Source organism: Echeneis naucrates, chromosome 9 (assembly GCF_900963305.1).
Source record: "Echeneis naucrates chromosome 9, fEcheNa1.1, whole genome shotgun sequence".
Classification (NCBI taxonomy): Eukaryota; Metazoa; Chordata; class Actinopteri; order Carangiformes; family Echeneidae; genus Echeneis; species Echeneis naucrates.
This window is the reverse complement of record NC_042519.1, coordinates 23459920-23485463: the sequence shown is the minus strand read 5'-3', so window position 1 is coordinate 23485463 and position 25544 is coordinate 23459920. Positions and strand designations below refer to the sequence as shown.

General features: G+C 43.9%; 1 protein-coding gene across 1 annotated transcript in view; it reads left to right on the top strand.

The window, feature by feature from the left end:
- Positions 1-1667: 1667 nt before the first annotated feature.
- Positions 1668-25544, top strand: part of LOC115048555 (spermatid perinuclear RNA-binding protein-like) — a 37875-nt gene continuing 13998 nt past the window's right edge. Inside the window, exons 1-5 of the mRNA XM_029510113.1 lie at positions 1668-1874; positions 19523-19628; positions 21603-21838; positions 22458-22623; positions 24596-24737. Coding sequence (XP_029365973.1) covers positions 19626-19628; positions 21603-21838; positions 22458-22623; positions 24596-24737 — 547 coding nt within the window. The 5' untranslated portion in view covers positions 1668-1874; positions 19523-19625. The remainder of the gene's footprint in view (positions 1875-19522; positions 19629-21602; positions 21839-22457; positions 22624-24595; positions 24738-25544) is intronic.

Genomic DNA, 25544 nt, shown 5'->3' with positions numbered 1-25544 from the left:
CTTGCTCTCCCACACGCATGTTATTTTCACCTCAGGTTTGGACACGACTCTCTTTGTGTTTCTGCTTTTAGTAACAATAACTGTCCAGGAAATGGACACAGATAAAACGTAAACACATCTGGTCCTATTAAAACTGGATAAAGTCGTCGTTTTGGTCAGAACAGCTTTAAAACTGGACTGTGTGGTCACAATGTTCTGTCAAAATGTTTTAACTTACACACATCTCTGCTGAAGAACACCTAAAGCTTTCATATTTGCTTTTTTAGCTTCACATACACCCACATGGCCTTCAGAATAAAAGAATGAACAAAAAGGCTTTAATTACTTTTGCTTTGCAGTTTTATTAATTATTTCATAATTCATCATAAAAGCAAAATGGAAGCTCAGACAGGTCGGGATATTTGAGGCGCCAGGTCCACTTTGTTGTGACATCACAAAGTTACAGAAGTCGGACAGCTGGTTTGGATTTGTGTATTCACCTTTCAGTACTCCACCGTGATTTTACCCTCATAACAGAACAAAAGCATAAAATAGATGCATCAGTCTGGAGATAAAACTTCAACGATCTTCACACCTTAGATGTGAGTTTTCACACATCCCCACTGTCCCTTTCTTGAATTCAAATGAAGTTCCTCTGCTAACAAATTCAGATTACTGCAGCGTTACTGCAGCACAGTGGAAACCTGAGCTGGTGCCCCGACATGCAGTGTCTGCTGGGATACTTACAGTAATGCCCTCTTATTTTCCCAATGACAGTCTTTGTTTATGATCAGTTTCGGGTCGTGATATTATTATTATTATTACTTTTGCTGAGATGTGAAACTGACACTTGGGAGTATCACACATGAATTTTTGCGGTTTTTTGGCATCTTGTTGCGTGAAATTTCTTTCCTCTCTTTCGGCTTTTCTCTGTTTGGGGTCGCCACAGCTGGTCAGCTCTGTGACTTGCCTGAATGATTTCACTGCAGTTTTACACTGCAGACTTCGGACCTCTCGTTTGCCTCGTGGCTGGGGTTTGCAAAGCATGCAGCTCTTTACATGGTTAAAAATTTATAGATTTAAAGATCGATAGATTTATTTTAAATGGCACACTGGATACAAAGAGTGCAAAAAAATTTACACAGACACTGAAAAATACAGACAATAGAATCCAAACAGACTCTGCAAGGTAAACATTTTAATTATTCATTCATTCATTAATTCATTCATTCATTCATCTTCAGCTGCTCTTCTGTTTCTGGGTTGCGGGGGTTCTGGAGCCAATCCCAGCACACACTGGGCGAGGGCGAGGTCTGCAGTCCATCACAGCGTGGATGGAGAGGTGCCAGTCCACCTCCAGGGAACTGCTGAGGTGCCCCTGAGCAAGAAAAACCACTCTAGGTGTGCCAAGCAATGGCGGTGCCTTCCCCCCACATTTGCATCATATGGGACCCCTGTGTGTGTGTGTGTGCGTGTACAGTGAACACATAGAAAACTGATAAAAAGAATAGAACCTTCAAGTCAAAACTTCCTTTTTTATTTTCCACTTGAATCTTCAGTTAGATTCCTTGAAGGAGAATTGAATCGCCTTGTGGCTCCCTCGGCTTCCGTAGCTGAGGCGGAGTGAGCCATCCTGTCCGTCGACGATCAGCAGCAGTGTGTGTGGTGTGCGCATGCGCGCTGGCAGCGGAGCGCCCACCGGAGCCCCGCCGCTGACGCTTCGGTCCACGTTGTGATCCGGACCGGGACTTGGTTTCTGTGACGGGACACTAAAAACAAACAAACAATCAAAGAAGGAGGACGACAACAACAACAACAACCGCAACAACAACCACAACAACCAGGGGGCGGCTGTGGACGCGCCGCCCGCGGAGCTCAGCGGACAGCCGGCCGAGGTAAGTGTCCGCTTCCCGGTGTGACGGTGTCGGCCGGTTCGGTCCACTTCGGTCTCCTCTCTGTGTCCCGTTAGTCCGACACGAACGGTTCGGTTCGAGTCCCGAAAAAAAAAAAATGTCCGGCGGAGGAAATCCGTAAGTTGACCGTTAACGGTCCGCGCTTTGAACGCACCACGCCGCCTTCATGACAATAATGAATAATAATGAATAATAATGATAATAATGATAATTCTGATAAAAACAGGTGCATCCTGCTGACTTCCTGTTTGTTAGAGGAAGTTCTCATGGTCCAGGTGGTTCAGGTGACACTGTGTTAACATCACCGGTACTTTAATGGGATTTTAAATCCCGGACTGCTGCTGAGTTCCTTCAGTTTTTACTTTGAAAAGCTGGAATCATCATTGAAATGCACCATATTGCAGGAAACAGGAGCTGGTGGTCTGGCTCTGCGGCTGCAGCTCCAACTGTCTGACCTGGTAAATGCCTTCTTTATTTTCTAAAAATGAGTCATTTCTTGAATGCAGTTTTGCACGTCCCACCTCTCTCACTGTATTCACACCAGCGCTGGATCTGTTCAGGAGAGAACAGCCAGATTTTATCTGATGTTTTACAGGAACGTTAATGATATGAAGTTTATAAATGATCAGCTGGGGGAACTCAACACTGCTCTGCTTCCCTCCACATCATTTGGGCCCATATAATTGGATTAATGGCAGATTTGTTTGAAATTAGCTCCACTGAAGCAGGACATCGGCTCCCAGAGGGCCTCCGTCCTCCACTCAGTTGTCCAAATCCAGTTTAGTTCCCATTGAGTTGGTTTGTTGTGCTGATTTATCAAATCGTTTTATGCTCCTCTGTCTGGAAAACCTCGGCTAAGGTGGCTTTATTCAATCACTGGAGAAGTGCGAGGCTGCAAACCGGCGATTGTTTTCGTCGGCAGTGTATCTGACAGATGTTGTCTTCGTTAATCAGCCCATTGATTGTTCAGAACAGAAAATGCCAGGGCGGGAAAAAAGTCACTCACAAGATCATTGTTCCCGAAAGCTCAGCATTCAACAAACCCCAAAACACTGAGTTTACCCTCACAGGACGTCAGAAAAGAAAAATTCACATTATGAAATGAGCCGTTGAAACCTTAGAGCAGAAATCTGAGTCAGAACTGGCTTCAAATGTTTGATTTGGATTCACAGTCATCTGCACTTCTGAGCCCTCAGCGTTTCCGTTGTTCTGTCGGATGCTGCGTTCCTTGTTGTGACATCACAAAGTTCAGGAAGTCCTGACTGCTGGTTTTAAAGCTCAGTTTTTCAGACCTTCAGTGGATTTCTATGGAACCTAGACCGGGTTTAGACCGTGTGGACCTGCAATGCACTGTGCGCTCTCTTTTGCTGTCCAACACGTAATTTACCTTTAACAGTGTGTCTTTGGTTTGTTTTGCTCTAACTAATCGAACTGGCAGTGATTGATTCCTCCTGCTGGTTTTCAGTCAACACAGGAGCTTTTCACTGCACCTGCTCAGAGTTGCTGTATTTTCTGGAGGTGGTCTTCCAACAGAACATCCTGCTGCATCAATCCCATCGACACTCGCTGCTTTTTCTTTTGTGTGAGTCGGTTTTCCTGTTTCTGTCTCCCGTAGAAGGATGTTAGATCTGCTGATCTGGTCACAGAGGTGCAGCGGGATCCGGTTTATCAGACATATCAGTGAAAACTGATACCAATTGATACCAGACTCCAATCACCTCGTCCGGATGATGGATGGTCGGACCAGCTGGTCTTCCACTTCAGTCTCAGATCTGATGCTTCTCGGTGTTTATGTGACAGTTTGAGTCCAATGAGGATTAAATGAAAGTGAATCTGGCAGCCAGCTCAGGTTTTACAGCCTTGTGGACGTGGCTAGTTGGCAAGAGGCTGTCCCATAATATAACTGCCCCCACTACCAAAGTGTCATCACGCCCCCCGGCCCCTCTTCCTGCTCCTGTAAATGTCTGAGTGGAAACAAAAGACAAAGGCTCAGCTCAGTGTGTTTCAGCTGCTTCTCCATTTGCATTTCCCCACATTTGCCTGGAACTGATAAACACTCTGCCGTACGTCACTGGTTCAGGTTTCAGCCGGGGTCCGGTGCGCTCGGGAAGCAGAGTGAGCACCGGCCGCAGCAGGTGCCCCCCCCCCCACCAACACCAGGCCCTGGAATGTAAATAGAAACGGTAACTGGAACTTGATGCTGGAGCTGCTAAAAGCGATGATGATGGCACGGCGCTGCTCTTGTAAACGAGGATCAAGTGTGTGGATGACATTTTGTTTTCAATTAGAAGGAATATACAAATGTTGTGTTAACAGTAAATCCTCAGTGCAGACGCTGAGTTGGTGCTCCGACTCTCAGCAGCCTCAGATTGTGGTGTTATCTATATGTATTTTATTTTTTTCCCATTAGATGTAATCTGAAACGTTACTGAAAGACATAAGAAAATAAACACACACATATCAGTGAAACTGCATTCAAGAAAATCAACAAACCAAGTTAGAACACAACTTTATACTTTAATGACAATTATTTATGCAGCACTTTTAAAAACAGAGTGCTTTAATGAATAAATCAGTTAGAGAGGGAAGTCAAACTATGCACTTACACAGAGATGATTCAAAGGTAAACTGTAAATAAAAAAGAGTCAGGAAATCATAAATAAAACAAAGATGATAAAAAAAAGATGAAATAAATGGTTCCATCCTCCGCATATTCTATTATTCTCAGTCTTTGGATTTTCTCTTCAATACAAATGATAATTTTTCCAAACCTGAGCGTCACAGTGCTCTGGTGCTGGGATCAGGCTTTGTAATGGGTTTTTCCAAAACAGCAGTTGGAAATTCAGCATGCAGATGCATGGAGACCTTATGTGAAAAAAAAAAAACTCTAACTAACTCTGAGATATCGTGATGAATAATAACAGTTTATATTAGAAACATAAAATACCACGTTGTTTCTGAACTGTCTGACATTACATGGGATCCTTTTATTCCCTTTCCTCCACACATTGGTTTTCTAATGACTCCATTATTTTCATTGCAGAACTATTTTACATAAATAGATTCTGATCAGCAGGTTTTGTGTTTTTACTAAAATATAACACATAAAAAAATAAACTGAAATGGCTTTCTGGGGCTCTGACTCTGAAGTTACAGGAGTCGATCAATAATACAAAAAATTAATTATTGTATTGATTAACGGTGTGTTTAGCAGGCGTTTCAGGTTCCTGCTCCTGATGTGAGAACATGCTGCAGGTGACTTTTGTTCATGTAAAGTGAAAGTCTTTGGATTTTGGACTGCAGACACACTCTGACTGGGCATTTCATTTATTGTTTAAATGTCCATACGGTCTAAAGTGTTGATTTGAATCATTAATGTCCTGAAAGCAGCAACACATCCTGTAAAAACGTGCCGACATCAGCGGCCTCATATTAAATATCACTGTGGGACGTCCACAGCCAGTTCATGGAAACTCAGCTCACTCCAGTTTCAGAGCACTCGCTTGATTAATCTGTGTCTTCTCTTCACATTAAATTAATCAATGGCTGTTTTGAAGATTGATTAATTGTTAAATTCGGAGGGGGGGTGTTTGTCTGCAGGTGGACAGTGAAGACTTAATCATGGCGATGTGATCTATATCGGACTTCTGGGGCAGAACGATGTCGGTTTGTGTTTCCCTCTCAGGAATTGATTGGGTCATTTAGGGCCCTTTTTTTTTTCTCATATCACAACAGCTTCAATATTAAAACTGCAGATTAATCAAACGCAGGTTGGTAATTCTGGCTTGGCCTGGAAACAGGGAACTTTAGTGGCAGAGGACCATATTTGTGCTGCTGTTGGCTGACCTCATAATTTATCAATTTAAAATCAATGAAAACATTTTTTCCAACAGCCTCCAACTGTTTGAGTCCCCAGAAGATGAACCCTCCAGACGTTTGTGCTTTGGCAGTAATATTGGTGTTATTCCGTTTGTATTAAAGCTGACTCCTATTAAAGGTCCATATTTTTACTGTCCTACATTTAGTCCAGTTTTACTTTAATTGGAGTTGAAAGATCCAGGACTGACTTTCATTCTTCCTTTAAAAATGTAGATTTTAGGTGAAAGCATGGCTGAGAGAGGTGACTGCTTTGTGGCTACTTTATTAATATAGAAACTAGGTGTGATTTAGAATGAAAGACCTCAAGGATGTCTGCTTTAGACCGTATGGTCCTTTAACATCCACCTTCAGGCCGTGTGGAGCTTCTGTTGATGACGTGTATATTATTGGAACAAGTCACTTGCCAGGAAAACGTTTATTGTTGTTCCTTTGTGTTTCAGTGGTCATGCATTACAGAATACAATGGATGTGGACTCCCTAACTGTGTTACTGCATCACCATCTTCATTAACATGCTGCTATATGAGCAGTTCTTTGGTTTCAGGCTGTCCACCTGATGTGTGTGCAGTGACTTTTCTCCCGTTCACCACAAACAGCATTAGTGAGGTCTAACACTGATGTCGAGTGATAAGGTCTGGCTGGTCATCCCGCTTCGTCGCAGAGGTGAAGCCGGAGCTCAGTGCAGAAATGTCACTTTCGTCTTCTGTGACCAACATTTCCTCATAAAGCTGCTTGGTGCTCATCGAAACAGGAAAGGGACAAACAGACCGACCAGCAGGGCTGAAACTGTCAGGAAAGCGATCAGTTTAAAGAAAAGAACAGAATATTAATCAGCAGCAGCTCTGATAATCAAGTCACTTGCTCCTGGATTTGCCCATTTCCTATTTTAGTAAACTAGATATGTGATGAGCTCTGAGCAGGATGGCCACTGAGTAGATGTTAACAGGCCTATTTAATCCAGTATTTTTCGTTTATGGTCTGTACGACACCTTTAGGTTTTGAGCCAGTTTCTCCGCTGGAATGAGAAGCTGTATTTTAAAAACAGATTGACCCACTTACAGCGGGTCAGTCCTGCGGCCAAAGGACACACAAGGTCTGGTCCAGAACAATGGGTTTAGGAAACAGGATTTTCATACACGAGGCGATATGGTAGGATAGAAAACATCACAAAAGCTTCCAGCCACACTGACGTTGACTCCTTCTGAGTTTCCACCAGCAGCAGTTGACCACATAACTACAAAATATCGACCCTCTAGAAGAGTGTAGCCACATTAATGACGGACTGATGTGAATATTTAGTGATAACTACATCAGCATACTGTTTACTCCTCCTGCTGCCAACTGAGCGTCAGCCTCCAGCTCCCTGTCACGTGTTGGCTCTGCTGCAGGAGCTGCATCTCAGTAAAACAGTGAAACCTGAGCTCTTATTTCTGCTCATCCTCCGCCCATATTTCACCGTCCCACAGAGCTCAACCCTGCGTGTTCGAACCGCGATGATGGCTGGAGAGGACGACTCTCTGTGACTCCACCTCATCATCCGGTTGTTGTTTTCTTTTACGTACCTCAGTCCCTGAGGATGTCTCTTCTCCTGAGCCGTTTGATGTGCTTAAAAACAGAAACCCTGCAGCACTCGGGATGTTTGAGTTGCAGTTTTCAGCAGCTCTGGGATTCATTTACCAAATCCCACAAGGACCTCCATCAGTGGGCCATCAGCTCACATGATACATCTACCAAGTGTCATCTCACTCTGATGTCACCCATTATTCAGTGAACTTAGGTCTGAAGCCTTGAGTTTGTAATTTGGTTTTCTGAAATGAGAAGTGAGGCCTGGATCTGACCTGGTCTTTACTCTAAATCAGGAGAGTGGTGGGGATATTTTCCAGTAGACTTCAGTACAGTCTGACTTCTTTTTGGTTTTAAATCTTTACCTTACACATCCAGAATCTAAATCTGCTTCTATAAAGAGATGTGAAATTTTAGTTTGTACCTTTTTATATAACAGAAACAAGAAACTCTTTTTGTGATGGCAGCAAATCAAAGATATCTGCAGAAATGGTGTTTAGTGAATTTATAACAGGAGGTGACTGTTTTGTGTGTCTGATATGTATTCTTTGTAAATCCCGGAGTCCAGCCTGATGCAGGTTCGGTGGATTTGAAGTTTTTTTTTTTTTTTTTTAGTGTCTTCCAGGTTGGAGATTTACGGGCTGTTCTGCAGCTCTGGGAGCTGGATCTCAGGATATATCTCAGGATTTTATAACTCACCAGGACACTTTTTACAGCAGCTGTTTTCCCCTCAGTATGGACACTCATGGCTTTGTGCGTCCGTTGTGTGAAGGTGGGCAGGTTAGAGTCGGCCTCAGCTGATGAGCTGTAAATGAGCTAAAATGCTCATTGTACTGAGAGTCGGCGGTGACTCTCTGAGAGATAGTCCCGATGAGCGGCGCCTTTCACAATGATTCATTTTTTTTAATGGAAATATTGATGAGTGGGGCTTCGAGCACCAGGAGCAGCAGTGCAGTGCCCCTAATGTTGTGTTTTAATAATAAATGAGGGGTTGTTAGTGTTCTTCAGGCTCAGTACGTGCTGACCGTTGAGTTGGAGTGTTTCAGGGTGTTGTGCGCTGCTTCCCAATGGTTGCCTGTTGTGCCTGGTTGGGATACAGGCTGTTGGCAACCCAATGAAACATTTAAGGAAAATGAAATTTTCAGGCAAAGGCTGCTGCAGCAGAGAAGCAGAAAACAGCAGGAAAGGTGGGTGTTGCTCTGCGCACCACCTTTGAACATCTACGATGAGGGCGATGAAACCTTTTTCAGTTCTGCCCCCATTTGTTTTTTGAACCCCAGAAATGGAGCATTTTGGAAAACAACAATGACGTAGCTTCAGTCTGATTCCCAGACCTCCGTTGTGGCTCTATCATTGTCTCTCTGCTCGAGACGATCAGACCTACCTGATTGTTGTCTGCCTTGAAACGACCCCCCCCACCTCCCCCCGCAGTCCACCAGGAGCCATCACTCCCCCCTCAAGATCTCATCACATATCTTAAAGTGCCGCCCGGCTGGTGGAGGACGAGTGGCGCTCAGAGAAGCAGAGCACTTTGCCAGCAATTTCAGAGGGACTGAAATATTCACGCAGACATTTCTGCTCTGGCAGCATGAAAGGACGGTCTTTACATCCTCCTCTGTGCTGGCACATTCAGCCGGCTCCCCCAGGTGAGGAACGGAGCTCGTGCACAAGTCTCTCAAACCCGAATAAGCATTCAAAAAGGATCTCAGGGTTAGACTGATACACTGACTCAAATTTGCTCCTTTTTTCTCTTAACAATGTCGTCTGCTGAACACAACGCAAGGAAACCTGCAGTAGCTTCAGCTCTGCTAATGGTCTGCACGACCAATTGCTTATTGATTGTTTGAGGAGGGAAATCGTCAGTTTTCATCCTCTTTAGTTGATTATTTATATTCATGAGACAACTATTAAAATCAACAATTATTAGTTTGACTCATCGAGGCGACATGAATGAAGCGCTCACCAGCAGCTGAATTTGATCACCAATATTTTCCTGATTCACTAAATTGGAGCTCATGTTTTGCACTTTTTGGTCCACAGTTGTTTAATACATGAGTAAAGAAAGGAATACCTCGGAATAAATGTCTAATGACCACTCAAAGCGTTCACAACACCAGCATCACATTCATCCATTCATCCATTCACACGCAGTCATTCAGTTTATGCACAGCCACGAGACTGGAGGAGCCTGAGATCGAACTGCCGCCGAACAGTGGACGATGATGTTGCTCCAAAATGGTCCAGAAGAGTCTGTGAGGGTGGACGTTTTCCTGCCTCCGTCATATTTCCAGCCAGTTAAAAACCCCCACGAGAGCTTTTAGTCTAAAAATATCAGTTCTGGCTACTGTTGGTCCTGAAGGGATTTGATCTAAGGTCTTCACGACACACTACGCCAGCACGTCTCTGGATTTTCTGTTCCCCGTCATCCATCAAAAATGACTCACGGCTGTGACATGTACAGAAAGCCAACTCTGAGAAGCTTCAGGTCAGGAAGGGATGTTGTGTGATGAGGTGGAGTCCCGCCGCACCACCTCAGATGAGTCCTCCTGCAGAGACTGGGAAATAATTCATGACCCCATGAAGCTGCCAGGGTTTGAGCAGAGGCCATGATGGAGGCTCAGCTGGCTGAAATACACTAAATCTGATCCTGCTGGTGAAGATCTCAGGTCATAGTTCATTTTCAGCTGGACCTGTCAGTCCACCTCTGAACTGATTTGATTTGATTTCAAATTAAAACATGGACCTTTAATGAGCATCGACAGTTTCTGAATACAATCTGTGCGTATTTCTCTGTGGACTGATATTAATATTAATTTAGAACCAAGGCCTGCTTTATAATCAAAGACGTGGACATCCACATTTATACAACATGGGAGCTTTAAAGTGATGAAACGTACGTGGGGAGCGATTTCTTAGCTGGTGACATCCTACAAGCTGTAGGACGCACTGGGAGACGTTTTAATGTATAACGCAATTAAACTGCTGCCGTCAATACGGCGGACTGAAGAGTGGAATTGCTTCAAAGTCTTCTCCTCAGCCTCGGCCTGTTTTGTGTCTGTTGTCATCTGAACACCCAGAGATAATCTGTAAGGGAAAATTAGTAGCTTTTCTGTGTGGTGGCAGCCGGCGTGCTAACTCATGAACTAATAAGCTGCTGTGTGTGTGGATTTGGTGACATCAAAACAAACTCTGTGGGATTTGTATTGCCTCTATTGTGTGTGCAAAGTGGAAAGAAAAGTATAGCAGCGTGTAAAGGCTGCTGAGGTTGGATGGACCGCAGCTTTATGTGCAATATGAGAATCCATCTTTGGTTCTTTGTTTTGTTTTTCCTGTTTGGATCCTGTGTTTTTTTTTTTTTTTCTGTCAGAATAAAAAACTAAAAATCTGCGAATAAATGAAATCTGAAATCCTCTCTGGTTCAACCGGCTGCTGGTTTTTGTTTTTGCTGGCAGGATTTAAATAAGGAAAGCAGGATGTGGTAAATTTTCTTCAACCAAAAAGCAACAGGAAGCTGACTGGTTTCCGAGGGATCTCATAGAAATATGATTTCAAGTCAAACTTTAAGATTCAGAATGAAAGACCACTTGGAGGTCTACCTTTAATATTGTAATGAATCAGTGTGAGCCGCTGTGGACTGAGAGGAGCAGTCCCCGACCCTTTCTGAACCTCAGGTGTGGCGGCAGCACGTCTGCTGCTGCGGACTGTGTGAGGTGAATAGATGTAGTGGATTGGCCTCGGCCCATGAAGCCCGTCTGGACTGAAGCCCAACACCACGCTGCTGGATATTATAATTAGCCTCTTATGATGGGACTTTTTCTGACTCCCAGGAAAGTCTGGGAAAGGAATCTCATTCTGTCCACGTCCTCACAAGAGCATACAACCGAACTAATAAAGACTGAAAGTAAGAAAATGAATCAGTTGATTACACTCAAACAGCTTCGGGTCGGAGATGTTTTTATATCATGCACAGGCTTCCATGGTAGGTTAATCATTTTACCTTTAAATGCCCCACGTCTCTTTGATTATAAAGCAGGCCGAGGTTCTACGTGAGCCCTCAGTCCACAGAGAAATCCTCACAGTCTGCATTTAGATGGGTTTTTAGACGTTGGTTGATCAAATCAGGACTTTTGAAGCCGTCATCTGAAGCTGTGGGGACACGTAATGGATGTTTTTTTACTTTTTATAAACGAATCAGTTAACCCTGTTAGGCCCACAGAAACATTTACTCTTCCAAATATCACGAGCCTGACGGCTCCAGAGAAGTTGGTGTGAGTTTATTGTGTTGACAGAATAAAGACAATCAGATATTTGGAGCTGATTTTTCATCATTAATGAGCAGAACTCCTGATCAGATAAAGACAGATGAGAGGAACTTTGCTTATCCTGCTTTACAGTTTTTATCTGGAAAAGAAGGAAACACTTAACATGTGTTTTTAGTTTGCTCTTGTTTTCTGAGCTATTATCTACAGAGCGTCTGGGCCCCTGAGGGCTTTTATGGTGCTTTCATGGCCGTTTGATAGAAAGTCTCTTTACTTCAGCTAGAATGCAGAAACATGCGTGCACCGCAATATGATGTGTCCGTTACATGGCTGAGCGACTGACACACAACTCGCTTCATGTGTTGTTCTGCTCTGATTGGTTGTGGAGGAGGTGATGGTCACTGTCGGAGGTCTATTGAAACTATCATCATCTTTATTCGGTCACAAACAGACAATCACATGTTGGCGACTGCTCAGTCAGTGAATGAATCATCTCCTGGTTGAAGTCAAGTCTCTAAATAAAGAGTAAATCATAAATCAGTAGGTGATTAGAGCAGAAAAACACGATTAACCTTTCTGATATTTTAATTGAAATAAATTATAGGTAAGACAACACTGGTGGTTCCTTAACGAGTTTCTAATAATTACGTTTAAATGAAGCTGTTTTTCCATCTTGAAATCATCAACTTGCTGAAATGTCTTCACCAGCAGCAGAACTGTATTGATGTGATTGACACACAACCTTTAAACCAGACGAGGTCTGAAGAGGAGCAGCTCACTGTCAGCAACCCCCCCCACCTCCCCCCACCCAAACAAACATACATGGAATGTAAAGTTCATCGGCTGTATGTAAAACTTTGCTGGGCAGAGCCAAAAGTGCTTCACCAACAATATAAGGATAATAAAGGAGACAGTATGGCACACAGTAAAAATGCAAAGCCAGCTTGTTTCTGTGGACGGGAATAATAGAGCAGGTCTGGAGGAAGCAGCAGCTCTCTCAGCTCCCTGCTCCTCCTCATAATTTCCTGGCAGAGATCCTCATTCGAGTCTTTGTTGATACAGAGGCAGTTTTATCTGCGAGACGCAGTGACTGCCGCTTACATTTTACTTTATGACATTATCCTGACTTCCACAGTTCAACTCCCCTTTCTCTTTCTGCACTGAGTCCTGTCCTTTTATTCTTTGTCTTCTCAGGCATAGATGGGTGAAACAGGTTGATTGTGAAGTTGCGTAGTGTATTTAGAGTTCTGTCATTACTGTTATTATGTGTTTCCATATAAAATTTTTAAAAACGTCACCACGAAGCTCAGATTCAAATTTCCTTTATTGTCATCTTATTCTGCATTTTCACCCAAATCAAGAATGAAATGATGTTCCTCCATTCCAACAGGTACGGTGTTAGTAAAACAAGGCCACGCAGACCCAGACAGGGATGAGAGCGTTGTGCCTGCTCGGATGTTTGGAGGCCCACAGCACTGATCCATTAATGCATTAATGAAGGTCTAATCCTCCAGTGGAAAAAATAAAAACACCGAAGCTGCTGTTTCATAACAAAGCATCTGTGGTTTCTGAGCCCGGCTCCAGGGCCAGCCCAAACCTTACCTCCGCCGCCGCTCCCTGCAGAGACGCCCTGCTGAAGGCAGGCTGCGGGGCGTGGAAACGAGCCACGAGGCAGCCGCAAGCAGCTTTATGTGGAGATTTGGCAGTTTGTCTCCTCCTCTTATCTCACGGAGGTTTTTGTGGACTGAATTTATTCAATTATACTCATCTCCATCTCCAGCATTAAGCCCTCGCTGCTTCTGTGATGCATATTGCATCAGATATTGCATCTCTATTTCACTCCCCGTCTCTGTCGAATCAAAACAGACATTACGCAACTCCTTCGTTTTTGCCAATGTCTCGGTCTGTAAATCCTCTTCGTATGATCGTATAGGAAGTCATCTCTGCACAAACAAACAGCTACTCCATATTCAGATGTGAACAAATAAAGAAAAACAACAGCAGTGAGGGCTGACGCTCCTCCTCGGCCCGTTAAACAGCAAACTAAAAGACTGAGTCAGATCATCTGTGATGGAGAAGTTCCTGATCTGCAGGGGACAGGACCTACTGGAAGTGGTCCAAAGAAGGAAAACTGCTGATCCACGGGGTCAGGGGTCATTCATTCTCTGAGGTTTGGCAATCAACGACCAGTTCACGGCGCCCAGATCTTAATCCAGTCCTGCAATCTGCGTGACGAGCTGGACCACCAAGGACTAGAGGAGTCCAGAGTTCGTTGATCTGTTTGAATACTTCGGTAAAGAGTAAAAACAGACGTCAGGGCCGCGTCATTCTGCTGAGGATTGATTATTTATTTAAAAAAAGCTCCAGGTGGAGGATAATGGCGGCTCCTTCAGTGAGACGAGTGGGTGTTAATTAACATTCTAACATATTTTGATGAAATTTCACACATTATTTTCACTTAGCTCCTCCACCGTCAGGCTTTTAAATCACATCCTCTGAATTTTGCTGCTTTAAATAACATCTTTTTCACATTGTCAACACTTTTTATCTGTCTGTCATCTGGTTGACGGCCGCGCCAGGCTCGTTCATATACGTGAATTTTCGGTTCCAATTTTGGCTTTCACGATTTGGTGCCTCGTTCTGTTTCACCAGACGCTCCTGAGAGATGTTTCAGAGAAGGATGGCATTCGTTTTGTCTCATCATTGTTAAACACACCTGTACATTCCTAGAGTAAAGTTGTCAGTTTATTAGAAACAGCTAAACGAACCAGTCAAATACAACAATCCTGTAATATTAAAACTGATCGTGCTTTCATATAACATGTTAAGGTGTTTCTGTTCACCATGCTTCTGTTTTTCCTTATAAAATTGTCATTTTTGAAGACTTCCCATCAAAAGTTCTCTGTAAGAGGAGGTAGTATCTCAGAAAACGAGCAGACAAAAAAATCCTGTATACACTAACAATCTCAGACCAACTTATAAATATTATAAATAATTCAACAATCTCTTTGTCATTTGTCACATTCTCCTCAGAAACTTTAGACATCGTTGGCGCCTCATCTCCTGCTTCAGATCAGGCTTTAAAATTCAGATCATGCTGGGAGATTACGATGTGTCCTTTAAGGCAAACACACGTTTCCTCTGCAGCCCACCGCCAGCCGTGACTCACTCTTAGAACGTTTGTAGTGGAGTTTTATTGGCTCTGCAGCAGAGTTGGACGTCTCTGCTCTGCAAAGAGATCACAGGGAATTTGTGCATCCAATTAAATGTGCTCTCTGCTGCGAGGGGGAGGAGGAGTCGTACCGTTCAGGGTTACAGTACCTGTGAGCTGGAGAGAAGTCCACCACGCCGATGGCGCCCAAAGAGTTGGTGGAATAAAGTGCACACGTGGTGCTTCTAATCTTCCACCCCAGACTAAAATCCTGCAGCATGAGCCAAACAGGTTTGGTCCCCTGGACACACCCAACACACCAAAAACAGTGTTGTTGTGTCAGTCCTTCAAGAGACTGATGTTGATGTTCATACAAAATAATGTTTTAGTCGGAGAAACGGAGCAGCATCAGGTCAGTGAAACAGGCATTATTAAAAATATTTAGAATTTTTGGATGGGTGTGTTACTGACCTGCTGCAGAGAAACACACACATCAATGTGGCTCTGCAGAAGTGTGACACTGCAGCATCAAAATCTAATTTAGTGCGATCTGCTGTCATAGTGGAAGACACTCCCAGCTGGTAACATTCATATTTCCACACGTCGTGGTGAAGCAGCATCAGGCTGCAGACGGAAGGTCACTCTGCTTTATCCATCAGAAAATTTCACTCAGTCCTGTCGCTCTGTCCCGATTTGGTGTTCAGTTATTTTGGATTTCAGGGCGTTTGTCGTTCTTCAGCTGGGACAAATCATTTCGCAGCGAGCCCAAGAGTTGGGAAAACGTGTCATCCCAGCACTTGGAATATTATATGAGAGACTGCAGCGCCTTTTGTTGTCAGATCAAATGTTAGTCACAAACACTTTTTTTATTACTTCCCATCCTGCCTGCTGCAGGCTCACAGGATTGCAGAAGGCGTTATTTGAAGGCTTGTATGAACATAAAAGGCTGCTCGTAAAAGTTTCCCTGCAGTGAAAACGACCTAAATAAACACAGTCCTAAAATAAAAGCCTCTCCTGGTTCAGCCAACATTCCTCAAAATGGAGGCATCATCAGGGAGATGATACCTGCCGATGAGCCGGAGTGGAGTGTTTTTCTGTCCGGAGTCATTACAGCAGCAGGAGTGGATGCGTTTTTAGCAGAGCTGCTGTGCGACCTCTGACTCCGGTCGTGTTTCAGCTCCACAGGGAAAAGGACTAATAAAACCCTCCGCCTTCAGTCAGCATTCATCCACCTAATGTGACAGATAATCAGGCATATCAGGCGTGTTTTTATTCCTCCTGATGGTTCTTCCTGTTTCCTCCTTAAACAGAATCAGCTGATCTGAAAATGACTTCAGTGATAAACTGATCAGATCTGGATCAGTCTGACTCTCTGACTGGAGATAATAAAATAAAATAAAAATTGATTTCCTCATCCCTATTACAAATGTCCCGATTGTTTTATTTAAAATTGATTATCTGGTAAATATACTCTGGGAATCATGGGTATGCACTGGAAAGCTGTGAATAAATCAGTAAAAATATAATAAATATAAATGTTATAGAGCATCTTTTGGCAGATCCTCCATATTAAAGGCTCAGATCAGGATCTAAACGTCAGCTGAACCTTTATGTGCCTGTTCATAAAAACTCACATCGCCACGCTGGAATGAATTTAACTCCAACTGTCTTTCCTTAATTGTTGCAGACCGGAGTTTAACGGCGCTAACTGACGTTTGGTGAAACAAAATGGAAAGCTCTTTGAGTTTTGGTTTTTTTTTGTTCTCGTTGGAGAAGTTTGTCATTTTCACTTACCGTCTCATGACGTGGGCATTGTGAGGACCTTTGAGGCGCTAACTGTGATTAAGGACTATGCTAATAAACTTGACTCAGTGGGAGTGAATGCACTCGGTGTTTATATCCTGCACCGTTGTGGCCTTTATTTATGGGAAGCAGATCAGAGCTGCAGAGAAAGTCTATTTTTATTTATGGAGGGGAAAAAAAGCTTTTGCTCATTTGTTCTCTCGCCTTTTTTTTCCTTTTCAAATCAGCGTTGTCTTTTTTGTCACATGCTGAGCTCGCCATCTGCCACCACTGCAGCACCGTCAACGTCCTTAAAAAGTCATTGCCGTATTCTTAATTATCTCCGTTTAATCACATCCCCTCTTCAGGGAGATGAAAGGTTATTAGAAAATGAGCCCACACAGGGAATTTAATAAAAGTGCAGCAGAATACAGTTTGCTGGTGGAGATGGTACTGGATGGCCCGATGTCCTTGTGCCACGGATTTCAGGATTTGATGTTTTTCTGTGATGTTCTGGCTGAATTCCCTTCGTATCTGTCAGGTGTCTCCTCAGGTGTTATGTAAGTCTTAAATATTTAAAGTCCATACTTTACCTTCAGCAGTTCTTTTGGAGATATATTTGTGGTTTTAAGAACCCAAAAAAAATATATCTAAAAATCTTATCTAGCAGCAAAAGGTCAGTTAGGCAATCAGAAAAGAGGATCTGAGCCTCTGCTCTGATTGGCTCGCTGTTTTCTGAGTGATTTGGTAAAAATATAGCAGATGTGAGCGTTTCACAGACCTTTGGGAATTTAACTGTAGTAATATAAAACCTGGAGCTGATTTAGAATCAAAGACCACATGGAGGTCTACCTTTTATAGTGTATGCTGCTGAGAGAGCCTCACAGAGGAAGTGAAGATAATTGGGCTGATCATGGTCAGAAATCAGCTCCTGCAGCAGTTGAAGGTAGTTGGAGATGATATCAGTGTGAAATGGTCTCAGGAAACATCACATTAACCGACTGCTCTTCTTGTCAGAGTGATGTGTGAAGCAGGAATTATGCTGGTCCAGGCTGCGGCTTGGATCAAACAGTCAGCACATTTGATGTGCATGTCTGCGAGGCGTGTTGTTGACATTTGGGGGATGTGTGCGTCGAATCCTCCGGCAGCTTCTGCAGAAAGATATTTAAGCAGAAATGAAAATCCCTTTTTAAAACCGTTACACTTTCAGTCCGTTCATTATTGTGTTGCTATCAGATGAAATAACAGCAGAACTTTGGATCAGCGGAGGTTTCCAGCAGCTTTCCTCTGATCCTGTGCAGTCACCACGCTCATGTGTTGACAGTTTCTGCTGTAAACGACCACGTTTGCTGTCTAAAAACGGTGATAACAGTTGACATTATCTAACGCTGTCCTCAGAAAGACCACACAGCGCTGCCCTCTGTTCCTCCCACGACATGAGCCGCAAATAGTTGAGATAAACTGGATTGATTCAGCTGGATTCTGCTTCAGACTGAACACGAAGATTCAATCAGGATTCATTAAAGTCGAGATTCTTTCTGTGACGGAAACAAGTTTGTCATTTGGTTTCATCCTGAAGAAAACATGAGCTGAGAATTAGGGCCAATTACACATAGACTTCAACACATTCTGACCTCTTACAACCAAGTTAAGTTCCTCAGGCTGACATTAGTGAGGCTGGGTTGGTAATATCTTTGAACGTCTTTGAATGCCTGACGATGAGTCAGAATTAGACTTTGGTAATTAAACTTAAAAATGTCCAACATTAATCCTCGACCTGTCCGCTCATCGTCTTCTCCTCAGTAATCTGCCGTTAACAGTCCATTAAGTCACATTTTCTCATCAGCCCTCCTGAACCAGGAGCAGATGTGTGTGTGTCTGTGTGTCTCCAGCTTGTTGTTATTCATGTGTTGGGTTCTCAGTCCCTCACACGCATCCTCGTCCTCCATTATTGAGCAGATGTAAAAGCTTTGAAGTTCTGCTGTTTGGGGAGCTTTTGTACCCAAACAGGAGCGTGAGCGGGAACGTCGGAGCTTTGAAAGGCAGAAATCACAGCAGATGGCTCAGTAATTGTTGTGTCACATCGATCCACATCCTTTTTTTTCTGATACTCCTCTGCAAACAGTTGCACCCATGTGTGTTTATTTTACTGGATGGTTGAAGGGATTGTGCAAACAGAGCGGAGGAGGATTGTGGGGGATGCGGCAGGAAGGGGCGGGGCGGCTCGGCTCCGTCATTGAAAACAAGGTCAAGGTGACGGAGAATCTAATTGACTCTGAGCTCGACCCCGTTGGTTTCCCTTGGATGTTGTCACATGGCCTCACCACAGGCTGGTGCTGCAGCTGCATCTGATTTATTTAACACGGAATATATTTGGACTAATTTCATTAAAAGGCCCAGACAGCATAAAGTGCGATGTCGCTGTTTCTGCTTTGATCATAAAGAAAGTCCATTTTACATAAACCATGTAAAGCATTACTTTTCCAGCTTCTTCTGTATGATTTCAACATCTCCTGAGACATTAAACCTGTCGAGCTGAGTCGGCATATTCAAAAGTAGTTTTTTTTCTGAGTTTCTTTTTACAAGAGGAAAATGGTGAAGATATAAATACGACTCTTGCTCTGTCCTATTACCAATTAAATGACTTTGATATTTGTTCTACGGTGTTCTGTAGTGGACACGTCCATAAAGTTCAGGTTCTGTGGTTCCAGTAGACCATCTGATCAGATTTTACACAGTAGTTTGGTGTCTCGTTGGAGCTGAATGTCAAATCCCTGCAGCAGGTTCAACATCTGGAACCACGGGAGCAGACATTAATGCAGAAAATGTCAGGATCTGCTGTGAAATACGAGGGGCAGTTATTGAGCCTTTGTGAAGCATTTAGCTGATGCTCATTCAGAGCAGCTTAGAGTAAGCTTTAAATCCTGGATCAAAACATTACAAAGATGAGAAATAACCATGTGAAGGTTCATCTTCCTCTTCTTCCTCCTCCATCAGTGAGTCTGACCAACAGCTGAGACACCGGACTGCATGAAGAGGCCAAGAGACGGGACCCTGGTCCTCACCTAGACCCCCCCCCCACCTCCCCCACTGCCTGGACATGGTGAGCTTCCATCTCTCTGTTTGTAGTTTGTTTGTAGTTTGTCAGCTCTGTCATGACATCCAGTTTGATTTCTGAGTATCTACGGTGGCCCTGCAACACAAATCAGAATAACACCGACAAAAAGTGTTTCTAGGCCAGTCCTTTTTTAGTTCTTCACGACTCTTTCATTTTTTTAAATGAACGTCAGCAAATGAAATATTTCTTCTTGTACTGAAGACTGTAAACTAGAGACTGAGACCATGAACTCATCAGGAAAATGTTTACTGATGAGGAGGAGGGACATTTTCCCATAGACTTCAACACAAAAAGACTGCATGGCATCACACCTCGATGATCTTTTGACCATCTTTGGTTTTGATGACTAAATTTAGTGAAAGCTATAATATCAACACAAGGTATTGATAACCCCCCCAAAAAAACTGAAACCAAAAAAAAAAACAAAACGGATTGAACTGACTGAAAACTTTTTGGAGCGTAAAAGTTCCCGGTGAATTTGGTGCCGTACTTTTTACAACATCAGAATTCTTTATATACGTTATATAAACATTGGTCTAAAATGTGCCGCCTGAAGTTGTTCCTACAGATGACGCTGACATTTAATGAAGCTATGTGTTACCTTTTCAATTAAACTCCAGCTGAAGATTGAGGAATAAAATGTATACAGATGATCAGTAACCTTCCACATATCTGTATATCATCTCATTTAGTGCTGCCTTCACAGACACTCAGCACCTCTCATATACAGCAAACCTGGATGTGTGATGTGTCGTCCTGCTGTGTGACATTAAAGAGAAAATAAATTGTTAAAGGAATCATTCAGCCGCCTTCTCTGACAAACCCTGCAAAGCAATTCATTAGAGCCGTGCATGTCATTATATTGTAATTGCGGCGCAGGTTTCAACTCCCAGCTGTCTTGTAGGTAACAAATAAAACAGAACGTGCCCGGGCCGGGATCCAGAATCATCATTGACGGGATGAAAGTCTTCATCTTTCATTTCGATCTTGTTAATGTTTGCGTGTACGTTTGTGTGCTGCAGTTGTTGACGCTGCCCGCACTTGCTCGCCTTACACAGCCTCGAACGCCCCCCGGCAGCGCAGCGAGAGATTAGCTAGGTCGTGATGAATGACCCTCACAACTCCAGCACGAGCCCCCAAGACTCATGGCCATGAATTATTAAAGCCCCGTCATAAATAACTCACCATAATGAGGGGCGCTAACACGCCTCAGGCGGGCAGAGGGAGGAGACGAAAACGGAGGGAAGGAGGACGGGAGCTGACGAGGAAGTGATGATTGAGCGGGATGGCAGTTTGACCTTGGACAGAACGCTCGGTTTGACGCAGTCAGGCCTGACAAATACAGCACAGAGCCGATTCCACCTGTATCTGGGCCGGGCGCCCTCTGTAGACAAAAGCTCTTCTCTGGAGGAAGTCGAGGGAAACAGCAGCAGCGTTTCAGAATGATTTCTGTATTTTTATCACGTGAAGGAAGAGCGTTGATTATTTCTTTCACCCATAAAATCAGACTGCTGATCATTCAGAGACGATTAAAGCTGAATCAGAAATAGTTTAATTGGCAGGTATATGTAAACATACTAGGATCTGAATCCACCGTTTCTGAAATAAATAAAGGGGATATATATAAATATATACACATAGAAATGAGAAGTATTTGCACGTTTGTTTTTGAAACTGGATGTCGAGCACATGGAGTCATTTGACACAGCTGTTAAAGAAAAACGTTTCTAATGTCAGTCATGGCAGCAAAAGGTGAATACAGCACCTTTAATGATATTGAAGTGTGTTGATGTTTTGCAGATTCATTTGAGGTGACAATGATTGATCAATGAATTGTCCCATTAACAGGAGCTCTTTGTTGGATAATCAGATATTTTTTATTGATTTCTGCCTCCAAGCCTGAAACCTGCTCTGTGCCACAAATGATCCTAAAATTAAAAGTGTATCTTCCGAACCCAGAGGTCGTTCCGATCATTTGCAAACGACGACCGCCATGTCATGGCCAAGCACGCCAGCATCTATCCGGCGCCAGAGGAGCTGGAGGCCGTGCAGACGCTGGTGTCCACTGTGGAGAGTGCCCTCAAGAAAGTTTCCGATTGGATGGACGGCCTCAACGAACCCTCAGGGAAGACCGCCGCCGCTAATGGGGCAGAGGACGCTGCAACAGAGGAGGACACCGCCGCCGCTGAGACGAAGTATGTGTTATTTTAGCTGGTATATAAAGCACTGAGCCAACTGTTGGTCAGACTGTCGAGACAGTAAATTATCAAAAGTGTGTGTTCAGACTGTGAAGAAGTGATTTATGCCTTCAGCTGTAAGTCAGAATTTTACATTTCTGCAGTAAATGTGATGATCGGTTGATCAAACAGTCGTAAATTCATCCACACAGAGGTTGAGACTGTTTGTCCTGTTGTGACTCAGTGTTGGTACAGCCAAGCTACCATGAAGGTGCCTGCGATGAACGTTTCATCATCTGCTCACGTTCAGGAGCTTCTGTATGTGTCAACATGTCCGTTCAGCGGAATTCAGCTGAAACCTGAAACCTAATTAAGTAACGATATATTATCGACATAAATCAATGTGGTATCATTATCATAATGAAACTCCACTCACTCCTGCTGTAGTGGACCAGAGACAGAAACCACCTGCAGACCTGCTCTTTATGAGACTGGATGGTGGCTCTTCAGATTTTTGTAATCTTGGCGAACACACTGTTTATGGGGAGGAAATGGTTTCTTTCCTGTAAAAGCAGCTTTAAACACTCTGTGCACGGCTGTGAGAGTCTGACGCTGGCGTTCATCCATCTGCCCTCAGGCCGGACGCCACGTCGCTGCTGTGCGGGGTGACGCGTGTCAGCCTGGTGGCCAAAGGGCTGCTGATCAAAGGGGACATGGACCTGGAGCTGGTGCTGATGTGCAGAGAGAAACCCACCAAAATGCTGCTGGTCACCATCAGCGCCAACCTCCCGCTGCAGATCCAGGTACGCTCAGTGCCGCAGTGGCGAGCCATGAAACCTTGAGGTGGAGGGGGTGGAAAGTCTTTGTGACATGAGCTTCAGCAGAGAGCCAACTGAAAGTTCTTCATGTGTGATGAAAGTGCAGGAGGTTGAAGTGACATTGAGGAGGAGACTGACACCCTGAGGAACACAGCTTACTCATCATCAGCTCAGCTGACTGATGATATATCAGCTCTAAAAGATGAGGGAGTCACGTGGCTTTACCGACTTCACAGCTGCTGGGATGTTGGTGACTTTTACAGATCTAACCAAATATAAATGACCACTGAAGTCAGGAATTATCTGACCTAAAATATACTCAGAAAGGAACAGGAAGTGCCAACATGGTAACTGAGTTCAGCGTTCAGGACAGCGTCTTTTTCCCCCCGCTCTGCTCTGACCACAATTATCTCAGTCGGCATTACATTACTAATCAAACAATGAAAGGATTAAAAATATAGGACTGTGTTGACATTTCAAACCAAGCTCATTTAAAAAAAAAAAAAGAAGATTGGGAAAGTTGGTCGTCATTTGATTCTGTAATCCTTCATTTATCTTCTGTGGCACTCAAAGAGAGAGTTAGAGCAGAAACATCCGATGTCTCCAGAATATGAAAGAGCTCAGGAGAGGAGATGATATGAAAGGGAAGCGTCCTCACACTCGTCTCAGTTTATCTCCATCATTCTGTTTCTCTGAGGCGTCTGGCTGAAGTTGAACCCCCCCTGTTGAACACACTCCTCCTGACCACAGTGTCCGCACACCCCTGGTTTGTTATTGTAGTGCAGTGCAATGCCTCGCAGAAATAATAACCCCATGGAAGCCCCCCCACCTCAGAGGCCCCGCCCCCCTCTGTGCAGAAACACGAAGCTCAGAATGTGCCTCCTGCCGCCTCACCTCCATTAACTACCTGTGGGGCTGCTACGTGTGCTCCATCATCAGCGGAGGAAGCCGTTTGAAGCGCTCGTTTCCTGGGCCAAGCTGAGGGAGATTGGCAGGCGGGAAAAAGGATGGGGGGGCTGGATGGTGTCCATCATTTCTCATCGAGACGAGATAGACAGAATGCACTTTAAAACGAGTCCCTGAAGGAAACACCAATCCTGTGGAAAAACAACAGGTCGGCAGTGGCACGCAGGCGGACCTTCATTTCTTTAAAAGAAGTCAGGTCTGAGCCTGAGAACTGAATATAAACACAATCAATCATCAAAAATGAGATACATAGGTATTTTACTCCTCGTCATCCTTTTATTCAAAAATATTCTTGCTGACTTTAACCTTTAAATACCTCCTCCCTGCAGACGAAGGCCTGCTGGTTCCTCCAACGTCAAGGAATATGAGCCCGGGTCAACCAGCGTCTGCTGTTAGAGCCCAGAACCTTCAACTGACTCAGTTCAGATAATGTCACTCTTTAAACATGCTTTAATTATATTGTTGTATCCATAATTAATGCCTTTTAACATAGATCAGATCTGTTTGCATAATCCATGATTCCAGAGTTTTTGCTCCAGAAACTGGGTCTTCTATCTGCTGATAATTTTTGATAATGTTGTTGCCATATAAACTCTTATAAATATATAAATAGAGAATAATTACAAGTAATAACTTCATAGAAAGACGCTTACTGAGATAATAAATCAAGTGAGAACTCTGAACATTTTCCCATAGACTTCAATGGAGTTGGACGACAGAGGAGTCGTCCCCTGACACTTCAGTCTGCTGATCTTATTCAACAAAAGTCACACGGTTATAATTGAATTCTTTAATTACCCAAAACAAAAACAAGCCTTCAAACTGAATGAGTCAGATTTTTTCCACATCATGAAGCTCTAATTGATCTTCTTAAAGAATCATTCCAGACGCTTCATTGTGCTGCTGCAGCCTCAGTGTGTATGAAACAAAAATGTCGCCGCCTCGGTGTTTCTTCGATCGGTGAATAATCATGCTTTTTTTTTTCTTCCAGACAATGACGGAGGACAAATACGAGGTGTGGTCGTGTGTCCCCGAGGCCGCCATCCGGGTCTGCAGCACCAAAAACCCCCGCCTCACCCTGAAGATCACCCTCTCCTCCTTAGCCATGAGAGACGACCACGGCACAGAACAAGGTACCGACCCCCTCCCTTTTTTAATTTGATCCGTACATGAAAACAGCGAGAGTGTGTGTGTGTGTGTGTGTGTGTGTGTGTGTGTGTGCGTGCGTGCGTGTGTGTGTGTGTGTGTGTGTGTGTGTGTGTGTGTGTGTGTGCGCGTGCGTGTGTGTCTGTGTGCGTGCGTGCGTGCGTGTGGTGGGGGGTATTAAAGGTATTAAAGTGTCACGAAACCTGACCCTTTAAAGGGAGCTGATCTGGGTGAAGTTGTGAAGGGAGATACAAAGAAAGGACTGAAAGCTGAGAGGTGAACAGGGAGATCTGAGCACACGGGGGGAGGAGAAAAAGGCCTCATCCTGTCTCCGATGCTGGAAAAAGACTTTATTTTAGAGCAGAAACAGAAACGAATCCAAGGAAAAGGTGACGTGCTGGTCTGGCATCAGTGTTTGTTTGGGAATGAAAGAAAAGCAAATGAAAGGCTGCTGAAGTTGCCTGAAGTCACAATGAGGGCTCCGACGAGGACTGTCTCATCTGGGTTTGTTACGTACTGCTTCAGAGCTGGGCGTCCTGCCTGAAGGCACCTGAAGAGGCCCAGCTGAGTGAATGACAGACACAACAGCAGTGCTTTTATTCTGACAGGTTCTGACAGGAAGCCGGTTTGAAAGAGCAGCTCGGTAAATCTGTGAAATTTATGAAGTCAGGCACAGAAACAAATTAAATTCCAGTTACATTTGAATCCATTTCTTTAATTAGACTTTAATAATGTTCTGGCCTGAGCTGGACTTCGGCCAAAAACTTTGGATTTATGGACCAACAGACTCACGT